Source organism: Thermobia domestica, chromosome 13, assembly GCF_964235325.1.
Source record: "Thermobia domestica chromosome 13, izTheDome1.hap1.1, whole genome shotgun sequence".
Lineage (NCBI taxonomy): Eukaryota > Metazoa > Arthropoda > Insecta > Zygentoma > Lepismatidae > Thermobia > Thermobia domestica.
In genome coordinates, this window is record NC_137466.1 from 77,442,960 (window position 1) to 77,455,976 (window position 13,017).

The 13,017-nt window shown below is 33.4% G+C and overlaps 1 protein-coding gene across 1 annotated transcript in view; it reads left to right on the top strand.

Annotated features, from left to right (window-relative positions):
• Dhc16F (Dynein heavy chain at 16F) overlaps positions 1-13,017 on the top strand; it is a 418,273-nt gene that overhangs the window by 335,137 nt on the left and 70,119 nt on the right. The window contains exons 57-59 of the mRNA XM_081735970.1: positions 986-1,165; positions 1,869-2,105; positions 10,537-10,683. Of these exons, the coding sequence (XP_081592096.1) occupies positions 986-1,165; positions 1,869-2,105; positions 10,537-10,683 (564 nt within the window). The remainder of the gene's footprint in view (positions 1-985; positions 1,166-1,868; positions 2,106-10,536; positions 10,684-13,017) is intronic.

Here is a 13,017-nt window from a genome sequence, read left to right on the forward strand (position 1 = left end):
TTTTGACATATCCTCTCTACATTCACACACATTTTACACTTGACGATGATTGAAAAGTCTGAATACATGAATTGTCACAGTTAAACACCTGAGTTGTCATTAGAATTTTCCCCGCTTTAGTTTGTATGTTAAGTTTAAGATTTCCCGTTTATTTCAGATAATAGACGGAAGCAACTTACTCGTGTCATAATGCAACTTTATCCCGAGTTAGGCACGACATTGAGTAATAAGGTTGAGAATATATATATATATATATATATATATATATATAATCTGAATGGCTTGGGGAAAGATAATGATAGACAATTTTTTTTTTTTTTTTTTTTTTTTAACTTTCGAGTAAACTGGAAAGAAATTTCAACATTCCTATGCAATGGAAAATACCAAAAAGCTACTCCTGCCATCTGCAGTATCTTCCGAGCTTAAGGTTGGTTTAAAGGGACAAGTTTTGCCGATAGATGTCACTACAGTCTTACTATCTCTCCCATGTAATTTTTACCTTTTATGAAAATTTACAATTTCTTTTATAAATTTCAACCTAGAGACTTCAAATTTTTAGAGAAGAAACTTCATAACCTGTTAAAGGGAACAAACCGTGCCGATTTTTTATTTAGAATTTTCTTCATTGTTGAAATGGCTTGATTGTTGAAATGGATATCCAAATCTTTAACGATGAAGCTGATGTTTGTCCTTCTCTAAACATTTGAAGTCTCTAGGTTGAAATTTATAAAAGAAATTGTAAATTTTCATAAAAGGTAAAAAATACATGGGAGAGATAGGAAGACTGTAGTGACATCTATCGCCAAACCTTGTCCCTTTACATTAACCTTAAACTACGTACATAATATTCTATGATATAATCCCAACCCATTCCACCTAATAACTTAATTTCGCCAGAAGTGGGGCTTACCATTATCTTCCCCTGGGGCGCTTATATACATGATTTTTCTGTAAATTAATTATTGGTTTATTGCTTTCTTAATAGGAAACATCTGCTGTGATTGGCCATCGATTGAAAGAGACTGAAGCGACGGAAGAAAAGATATCTCTGGCACGAGAGAAATACAGAATTGTGGCCACACGTGGTTCCGTCTTGTTTTTTGTTGTTGCACAGCTAGCCGAGATTGATCCCATGTATCAGTATTCTCTCAAATATTTTACTCAGGTATGTAATATATGAAAATGAGAAACTTATCAATAAATAGCTATGGAGATTATATATATTATACATTCGGAGAGAACACGAATTTGAATAACTTTTAGTGTTGTATAATATTAATATCAATTTTCGTCATTATACGCCATGTTCTACGATATTAGGCCATTTTTGTGCCAATTCTCGAATTCTACTGAGTATCATTCCTTTGATTTTAAGGCGAAGAGGGCACGGACCACGCTTTGACTTGCTTCGTGTTTTAGAGATATTAACCAAAACATCTTAATTAACAGAACTCTAGTTTTATATATATATATATATATGACTTATATCAGCTCCTATAGAAACAAATAAACCTCTGTAGTCTGTACTGAACGTCAAACTCTCAACTTGGAGTTATTTATACGAAAAATGATGTTGCTGATGGTTTTGTATTTTGTCTACCAGAACAATATGTAGCCTATAATTTTGGAAAAATAAGTTTTATACGTATAACGTAAATTATGTATTTAATGTAGATCACAATCTGCTTGTTTTACAGTTTTAGGAATTTGCAGAAATGCAATTCGAGTACAATGTTCCTTTCATACATAAAATAGGTGGAATATTTTACATTTACTTTAGTTATATATTATTAAGAAATACTTTTGCTTTCGTTGCTTAGATTGAAAGCTTTTACTTAAAGTTATCATCTTCTTAATTTCTTTAACAGATTTTTAACTTGGTTATTGAAACAAGTGAAAAATCAAATGATCTAGACACACGTCTAGAAATATTATTGAGAGAAATAACTTTGTCAATCTACACAAACGTTTCACGAGGTTTATTCGAAAGACATAAAATAGTTTTCAGTTTGATGCTCTGCGTGGACATATTTAAACAAGCTGAAATAATTACAGATGATCAATGGAATTTTCTTCTGCGAGGCCCTGGAACTGGAACAACACAGGTAATTTATTTATTCAAGGAATTTCTTTAACTTTCAGAATAATGTTTCAATTTAGTTACAACAAATTCCTTTCATTATTTAACATTAGTAATAAATACTATTACTAATAATTAATACTAATATAATAATATTCTAATGATGTATATGTACGTATTACCTCATCAAGGTTTTCATTGCGAGACTAGAAGATGATAGTATATAGTATGGTTTATAATTTGTAGTCCAATATTTTAATTAACTCTTAAATTTTATTATTATTATTTTTTTAAAATATTATATTGTCCAATAGTAAGTCATCACATCATCATCATCATCATAGGTATCCTGCCATTATTGCAGGTCAGTTTCTCTTCCTTTTCTTAGTAATTTCTAAAGTTGTTCTTTTCTCCCTCACCATTTCTAACACCCTCTCATTCGTTTTTCGCTCAACCCAGCTATTTCTTTCCACTCTCTTCCACATTATTTCCAAAGCTTCAAGTCGTTTTTCATCATTTTTGCGTAATGTCCATGTTTCTGGCCCATACAGTACAATACCCCATACAAAGCACTTTATGAGTCTTTTTCTCAACTTTTTATTCAAGGTCCCACAAAATAGTACTTTCTTCCTTCGAAAGGCTTCTTTCGCCACTCCTGTCCTTGGTTTTGTTTCACATTCACACTTAATATCATTACTAATAACACTACCCAGGTATCGAAAACTAGTTATCTGTCCTATTTTCTCCCCTCCTACTTCTATATTAGACGCCGACCCCTTCGTTCCAATTACCATGGCTTTTGTCTTTCTAACATTTATTTTCATCCCATATTCTTCACAGTTCTTCCTCAAGTTTTCTAACGTCTTATTGATTTTCTCTTCAGATACTGCAATAATCGCCATTATCATCTGGCAAGCCGTATACACCTATTCACTGTACCTTTTAATGAAATGCCGTGTTCATTTTGTAGGCTCATTTTCACTCTCTTCTAGATAGATATTAAATAATGTAGGCGAGTGACAGCATCCCTGTCGAACTTCCCTTCCAGTTGCACTTCGTTCTGTCATTTCCTCGTCTATTCTAACACTTACTTGTTGGTTCATATACAAGTTTCCTAAAAGTCTTCGTAAGACATATATCATATATATTTATATAATAAGACATATATCAATCGATATATCACATAAAGCTGAACAAAATTACAGCTTGAAGGTAAATTATCATACATAGTTTTCAAGAAAATCGAGTAAAACGAATTTTTGAGATTTTAAAAAGAATGTTGGTTCGTTGTCAATATGACGCTGTTGATCGTTTTTTATTCTGTTGGAATGGGTTATTTATTTATTTATGTGCTATATGTGAAACATACACGCTATACAGTAGCAGAGTATATACAGGATGTTTCAAAACACAGACAACGTTTGGGAGATGATTCCTAACACCAAGGTAAGACAAAAAGTATAGACCAACTTGGGTGCACAAATGTTTCCTTTCGGAGTTATAGACTGCCGAAAACATGAAAAAAAAAAAAAAAAAAAAAAAAAAAAAAAAAAAAAAAAAAAAGTGAACTTCAAAGGTCCATAACTAAAAAAGTATCGGACCTACCGTAGTCGGGTCAAAACTTCACTTAGGAACTAATAATGCCCTATCCACATACCAAGTTTCAGAATCCTGAGGTACTTCCGCAATAATTTTTATAGAAGTAGTTGATGAGTGCTTCAGATTATATGCCCGTAGCTAAACTGTCTCTATAAAAATTGTTGTGTGAGTACCTTAGGATACTGAAACATGTATTTTTGGATAGGGCACATATTGGTTCCTAAGTGAAGTCTTGACCCAACTACGATAGGTTCCATAGTTTTGAAGCCATAGATCTTAAAAGTTCATTTTTCATGTTTTCGGCAGCCTATAACTCCGAAAGGAAGCATTTATGCACCCAGGTTAGTCTATTTTTTTGTCTTATCTTGGTGTCACTAAACATCTCCCAAACGTTGTCGGTGTTGTTTAGAAACACCCTATATATATATATATATATATATATATGGAAACAGTTGACTCCAGCGGGAATCGAAACCAGTACCTTTGCACGTGAGCCACAGATACTACTGATTCTGCCATGCCGTCACTTGATAAATTTGCGCAAGTACGAAATATGCGTCGAGTCGAAAACTTTAAGATGCTTTTTCTCTGCTATATTAGGCCATTGCGCTCTCCCAGTTTGTGATATGAACACTTTAAATGTGCACTATCACATTACAAAAACTGGCTCCGAAGTTCATTTACCAAAGTTTGCTTTCTCCTTGTAAGACAAACTGCAAAAGACCATAGTGAAATAGACTATACGTAAAAATAAGTAACAGAGATCGTGTATCGCGTGAAGGAGTTTGTTTATATGCCGTTATATATTTTCTCAATTAATACTGAAACCGGAAGTGAAGTAGATTTCTAACACTTCCGGCTTTAGTAGAGAAGTTAGTGCTTTTAAATCATGATATGAGTAGCTACTGTAGTTTCCAAAGCATCATTGTGCATACTTATACCCACCGTCTCTTTTCACCTACTCCCTACTAGACCAACACCGCAAGTCTCGTCCAGACCCGAAAGGGAATATATATAATTATTGTACAGTTGGTGCATGTTTTTCGCATCAATAATCTTTTTAAGGCATATCAGTTTGCAGGCATATTATTGATTATGGTATTATTTTAAAAAAGGAAACAAAATAATATCATAAAGTAGATGATAGCTCGTAAAACTTACATTATGCTACTTAAGTAGTGATCAAGAACGTTACTCTTCAGTTCTCTTAAAACTATAAATAAATAAATACAAGTTGAAACTATGGTGTCCGTTTCCTACATTTACGAATACAAATTACACGTTATTCTTCCACAGAAAGTACGCCATAATAAATGTTACCTGTTGTTACAGCATGAGCTCGTAATTCATGGGAATTATATTTAGAAGCAAGTTAACGTAAAGTTATCTAAATAACATTATATTAATTTATTTTTCGAAATTTTAAAGTATGTTTCAACTACACCAACAAACATTCCACCACTTCAAAATTTGGAATCTTAAATATTCTGTTACTACTTAAAATACGTTTAAATTATCTTTGGAAATTATTATTTAATCTTTGCTGTCTAAACAAATTTGTTTACGAAGGACAGTAAAGAATATAAAAGCTGAATATAGTTGTATGGATTGTGTAGAACGGTAACAATAGTTGACTTTGCAGTTTGTTTGGTAATCGAGCGTGATAAGCGTGTTTCTTTGACATTTATTTTGTAAATTTTAGAGATCACTTGTACCTGGTTCAAACCTCACTGTCTCTTACATTTTATTATTTTCTCCTACGATCTAATTGTATAATTAATGTATTCATTTAAAATATCTACATCATGTAATTATGCCTTTCTTAGTAAGAACAATAAAAATTTATGTATAGACGTAGATTTTGAGATCTCATTAGATTGCGGTGGGATAAAAATGTCTAAAGTAATGAAGCAGAATTTATTATTTGAATTTAGTAAGTCTTTTGATCTGAGCCATTCTCTTTTTTAAACAATCATTTATTTTCGATTCATTGCAAACCAATAAGATTTCACTGATTTAGCTGGAATAGGTATTTTTGTAAAATTATTTGGCTTAACTTTTTAAGTAACTAGTAACTGGCGTAACTGATAAGTATTTGCTCTTGTTAGCAAATGAATTGTGTTTATTTTTGTACCGACGCTAATAAATGGTGCTTATCAACATCTATCTGCTTTAACTGCCATCTGGAAAAATCGATGTAACTATTTGATGGAATGGTAGATCAATTGTATGATCTTTCTTTTATGTGCAATACGATGTTGCTACATAGTGAAAATCGCATATTCAGACGACCATCAGAAAAGTATACAATTATATATATTTTTTGCTTTAATTTGATCTACAGAGTAGTGCTCTGTGATCCGTGGGCGCCATTTTTAAAACATCTAATATATATATATATATATATATATATATTGGGTGTTCTAAAAATGGCGCCCACGGACAACAGAGCGCTATTCTTCAGTTCAAAATAAGACGCTAATGCTATATATTGATAAATAAACTCTCTGGGGCATCCTTCAGCCACTATGAGGAATCAAAATTTCACTGTGTGGCAACGTCGCAGATTAACTTGGAACAATTAGTATTGCTCTATGAATTTATCAAGTAGTAACATCGATTGAAATATTTAAACATGTACGGCTTTGTACAAATAGTAATAAGACTGGTTCTGGAAGAAACATTATATTGAAAATACACATTATTCTTCAAAGTAGACTCCGTGCGAGTGAAAATACCAATTTCAACGGTATTGTCACTCTTCATAACAGCGAAGGAAGTCGACCTGTGATGTAATAGTAAAATATTTAGTTCAGAAACAAATAATTGGGAGTAGCGTGAATATTCGTTTTCCGTGCAATTTTTGAAAATTGGTAACTTTGTTTACAGTCAAATATCAAAGTTGAAACTTTACAAACAAAATAAAAGAAAACAGAATTTGTTAAATTTCGATATTAAACTTAAGGAGTAATTTTTATCTATTAGGGTTCAATTAAGATTTCACGCTAAGAGACAAATTAAAAAAGAGAAAATGCTGAAGAAAATTATGTTTGTTGCAATATTTTTGAATAACCCAGTCCTAAAATATAGAAGTTTACGTTACCGTCTGGAAATTCACTAATTGAGACGCACTGCTCAAAAATGGCCAAAACTCTCAAACGAGCTGGTATTAGAATTCTTAAATCAATCTTGTGCTGCTAATATATATGATTATAGTGTAGAAAATATGAAAAAATAAAATGATCAAGCAACCAATATATTTTTTATTGGATCTCGTCATACGGATTGATCTTTTCTCGAGCGTCTTGTGCCACTTGGACGCTTGCGCTGATAACAAAGCCTCATTTTATAAGATTGCCATAAGAGTTTCCATAAGATTGCCAATATTTTGGTACCTTATTTAGCCAGTTTGTTGCAAACTTATCTGCATTTTAATCAGTTACGTGGGACTTTTACTGTTTTACACTTTGGTCTTCAGCAAGTGATCCTGTATTCTCTTTGTATTATCAGACTTTACAAAGCGTCAAAAATAAATTGGCTGACCGTGTAATGGATATAGTTCAACTAGCGAATTACGACTGCCTGAGTTTTACTGATAGGCGGCTAAATGAAAGTGTTGACAACAGTGAACTATCCATAGTCTCATATTTTAACATCTATTGGAATGATAGAAAGTCGTGGTGGTGGCATTATGATTTGTATGAATAACAAATGGCAGTGTAATTTATTGCAATGATCTGGCTACTAACTGTGAAATAATATGGGTCGAAGTTAAGCTTGCAAAAGGTACACTTTTGATTAGCTATTATTGTAGACCGCACAGAAACTCTCTTATTCCCGTGCTCGAAAATTGTAGGGATTCTATGCTTGCAGCCCTCAGTGATAACGATATAGTTCTTTTTGGTGATTTTAATTTATCAATAACTTAGACTGACCCTGTCAGGTGTAGGTAAATGCCCTAGTGACCACTGGTTTTTAAATATGTTTATTCAAGGTTTAAGAGTCAGTCAATTTAACTTATTTCCTACTCGTGGTGAGAACATGCTTGATTATGTAGTCTCCTCTCACTTCACGTAGAAATCGTTTTCATCTGATCATAAATCTCTGGGCGTCGATATTCCCTTGCTTAGGCCGTCATCAAAAAAATAACATCTTTGAGTCTAATATGGTTATGGAAGAAGGCACCATGAAACAGTATTAATCGTGCCCTTGAATTAATTCCTTAGCGTGTACTGAATGAAGGTAATAATGATGCTGTCTCACTATTTACGGACATTATTTCTGCAGTTGTTAATGGCTTTGTCCTGCGTATACGGAAACTATCGCGTCATTTCCCTCCGTGGTTTGATGCAGAAGCACATTTTGTGCTTCAAAATAAACAAAAAGCTTGGTTGCTGGTAAGAAATTTTCGAGTGAACAAAGGTATAGGTCTTTCTCCAATATTCGGCATTCGAAATACCTCCTCTGTATGAAATATAAGAATTATGTGGAACCTATCAAGTCAATTCACCTCTCAACCGACTAGCTTGTGGATGCTCATAAATTTCCGGAAACAAAATCTCGGTATCCCGCTAGAAGTCGAATACAACTCAAATAGTTTTGGGGGAAAATACAGATCTGTTTCTTTCAATGGGTATTTTTGCAATAGCTTTTCTAAGCATGGGACTCCTCCCTCTTTGCCTAGGATCCAACCTGTGGGTTTGCACTCGCTGACTACAATTACCACCTCTCCTGATGAAGTGAAATCATTTATTTCTTCACTATCTTCTCGATGTTCTTCCGGTCCCGAACACACGCACAGTTTTTCTTTGTAACACAGCGCACTCAATTGCCCACCCTCTGTTGTTATTAGTCAATAGATGTTTCTCGGAAGGTATCTTTCCCAACTTGTGGAAGGCTGCCAATATTATATCTCTTTTCAAGGCCAGAGATAGAAAACAAGTTTCATCCTACAGACCTATTTCTCTTCTTTCTTCTTTGTTTATTCTCTGCGAAAAAAAAATAGTTAAAGACAGATTGTACGGCTTTGTCAAACCTTTTTTAAGCAACTCTCAGCATGGTTTCCTACCTGGACGTTCATGTCTAACTAACTTGTCAGTGTTAGTCACCCATGCGGCACAAGCAATTATGGCTAAGTACCAGTTTGAAGTTGTTTGCTTTGACATTTCAAAGGCCTTTGACGCCATAAACACCAAGTTGCTTCTTTACAAACTCTCCAATATATATAATATTCAGGGATAGATCATCTCTTCCCTAGATTGTTATCTCTCAGGGAGTGGGGGCGCGGTGGCTCAGTGGTAGAGCGTTCACCTCCGGTGTTTGGGGTCCCTGGTTCGATTCCAGCTCGCGCCATGTGGATTTTGTGGTGGACAAACACCGTGCTCGTGGGTTTTCTCGGGGTTCTTCCGTTTCCTCCCGCTTTCTTCATTCCACCACTTCATTCATTTCTCATTATCACTGTCTCCTTTAGCCTACCCGGCATTACCGTGGGACGTAAAACTTAAGAATTTCATTTCATTTCATTTTTTTCTCTCAGGGAGAGAACAACGCGTTACTCTTCCTAGATTCCTATCTCGGTACAGCCCCGTCTTATCCGGAGTCCTTCAGGGGAGCATGCTGGATCCACTTTTGTTCTTATTGTATATGGACGATTTACCTAGCATCTTTTCGTTCTCCTCATAAAATACCGTTTTTTGCTGATGACTGTAAGCTCTAGAGTCATTAACTCTGTAGATGGTGTTTCTTTACTGTAAGCTGACATAGATATGCTAGGTAACTGGTGCACTGCCTGGAATTTAGCTTTAAAGTTTAAACCCCAACAAATGTTCTATCCTTCCTATCTCTTTAAAAAGGAATGTGCTTCTTCAGACTTACAATGTCAACAATATACCTATTAAACGTGTGTCATCCCAAAACGGATCTAGGTATTGTCTTTGATGAAAATTCTCCTTTACGGATCTCATCGATCTCATCCAAAGTTATAAAACTACTTGGTCTACTTTATAGATTTCCCAAAATACAAAGTCTCCCTGCCCTTAGAATGTTTTGTAAGGCTTATATTTCCCCGATCATTGAAAATTGTTCACCTGTATGGAATAGGTAGTACCTACTAACCTATCACGGATTGGTTCGGTCTTAAATTTCTTTATAGCCATAGTTAGATTTAGAATTCCCGAGTTACGTGACCACACGAGAAATGAAATAATGTCTTTAATGAACTTATGTACTCCAGACAAACGATGCCGAGCTGCAGACCTACTTTATCTGTATAAGATTATCGATGTAAAATTGATTGCAAATTTTTACTATCCCAGATTAACTTTCGAGTTGCTCTCCGGCGAACTCGTTCTCTTAATTTGCTAACTTACGAGATACCTAGATTATCAATTGTAAAACGCTCGTTGTTTTATAGACTAGCGCATGATTGCAATACATTGCTAACAGGATGTAATATTTTTACTTCTGAACAAAACTTTAGAACACAGCTAAAGAGAACATTGTAAATTTAGAGGTGAATCTTCTTTGTTTGTATTTATCTTTTGGATCATTATTTTTTATTGTTTTCATTTTATTTCATTTGTTATTGTTATGATGTTCAGTTTCAGTCAATTGGTTTAATACTGTGTGAAACTCTGTGAATAAATAAATAAATAAGCCATACTCGGCAGCGGCTTTAAAGGTAAGAGAGTTGGATCTGACTGTATGTTAGAAGCATCCCATTAATTACCTATTCCCATGATTTGTTTATAATGTAAAAATATTACCTTTCGTTATAAAATATTCATATTAAATTTATATTAAGATCTTTGTATTATGTGTATCTACGTGATTATTGAAAACTTCTAATTGCTTTCCAGGACATTCCTAGTAAACCGGAAATTTCTACCTTGAGTGATGCAATGTGGACTGCCCTGTATTTTCTAGCAGTTACGTATCCTTCTTTCAAATCTATTCGACGAGACGTTCGGAATCAAATTCCACTGACTATCGGTGATTACTCAGTGGTAAGTATACGCTATTCCAGCTTCAGAAGTGTTCCTTAATAGATACTTTTTACTATCGAGACATTCAAAGAGTAGAATGTCTTTGACCATTATGATTATGCATTTCCGTTTCAAAATTCTCATTTGTTTATTTGTTTGTTTGTTGAAGTTTAGAGTCCCGTTTCAACATCGAGGTTATAAGGCATATGGATCTACAGTTTAAGCTGGAATTTAAACAAATATAATTGTTCAAATTTTTAATGCTTTCCCGCCGGGAATCGAACCGAGGACCACGTGCATCAACTGTTAAATTAATGGTTCATCAAAGGCATAAGTATCAGCCATGAGACTAACGGGGAGGGCTGGAAGTACTTGTTAATACATATTTTTAATCTAAATTGTTATAACTGCATATCAGCGAAATACTTCTTTGTTTCTAGTTTCCTTGCCATTCTTTGAACAACGTACTAAGAATGGCGGAACTCTTTCGTGTTTCTTAAAGAAATAACAGTGTAATGGTAGTGCATATCAGTAAGCAGCAGGTAAATTTACAGAGATGCATACCCTAGACACACGGGTTCTGTAAAAGTTGGATACGTAGCTAGAAGTGTTGTATTAAATTAGCACACATCCAAAACATAAGAATTCGATGTACTATGTTTTTACACTCCATTAAGATTTTACAAATTTAACTTGTATCAAAGGTAATTGTTTGGATAAGAAAGATACAAGATTGCATAAGTTTTATGTTCCTTAATCCAGCGACTTGTTTTTATTGTTTAGAAACTATAAGCGTCTATAAATAAAAATAAATAAATACATAAATAAAAGTGAAATGTAAGTGTGCGAATTTGATATAAACGCCTTTTCATGTTGCTGTTTTGCTTCTTCCTATCAATATATCATATTCGAAATACTAAGTGTTATTGTTGCCGCCATATATTTTGCTTATTTCGATATATATTCGAAATAAGTTAATTCATTAGAAAATAATTGCATCTATGATGAAGAATATCACTCATTGCCTCATTAAATTTCAAGAAGCAATGCTCTCAATAATTTGTTATTACAACGAATTGACGTAAGATATTTCGGTAAATTTTGAAAAATTCCTAGTATCTCGGAAATTGAAGGAAATAGTGTGCATGTATTGCTTAATTTTGTCATATTTCAATAATGTATGGACAATAATGTATGTAATTTCAATAATGTATTGCAAAAGAAACAATAACACTTTTGGATTCCTAACTCGCGCCGGTGTTGCTTGATAAATGCGACATGAACCAATTTGAAATTTCGAACTTGCATTTAAGGTGGCGGGCATGATCGTATACACCTTACAAATTGCGGACCCCCTGACTACTATCTGCCAGTAACAAATTTCATATTCTCCCCTCAGATTAAAATAAAAGGGTGTCCAAAGGTGTCTAGCATATTCTATGTCTTTTCAAATATTAAACTTGACTCTGTTTTTAGATGGAAATAACTTTGAAAAGTTTCCTTTTAGAGATTTTCGTCACTAGATCTTTAGATATTATTATTATTATTATTATTATTATTATTATTATTATTATTATTATTATTATTATTATTATTATTATTATTATTATTATTATTATTATTATTATAAGAAAATATTTTATTTATATAGGTACTGTAACAGTTTTATAAATTTTTACTTGTGAATTGTGTAACTATATTTGTAGTCTCGTTGTTGCGTGCCCGGAAATTCAACTTAAATTTTACTAATACATTAAATTATTGTACTTAATATTTTATAGTTCGTTACTAATATAGTAAGTATTATCTTTTATAAATCATTATTTTCGGTTTTCTGAAGAATGAACTAAACGGAGAATGAAGTATTTTAAAACATAGAAGAGAGACTAATTATAATATAGATGAGAGAGACCAATTATAATATAGATAACAGAATATTTGTTGAAATGAGAAAAATATCTGCTTAGGACATTGTTTGAAAAGAAGCTGCATTCTGGGGGATGTAATGGAGGATATTTAGAAGGAAAAGGAGGGAAGGATATTCCAGGCGATACTACAACTCTTAAGTTACATGGCGTTAAGCAGGATTCCTGCTTCATTCAGTTGTAGTCGCGCGATGTTGTAAATTTGCGGTACGCATTTTTTTTAAAGTAAGTACAGCTTTGAAATAAATAAATAAATAAATAAATAAATAAACGTATATTTTTCATAACATTTTTATTATTACATGAAAGCCTGTACCTGAATCTACTTTTCTACCAAGCCTGTACCAAGTCTTCAGTGATGACAGAAGGTCGCTCACTTCGTTCCTCATCATGAACATTCGTGCAGGCGTCTTTAGAAGCTTTAATCCAT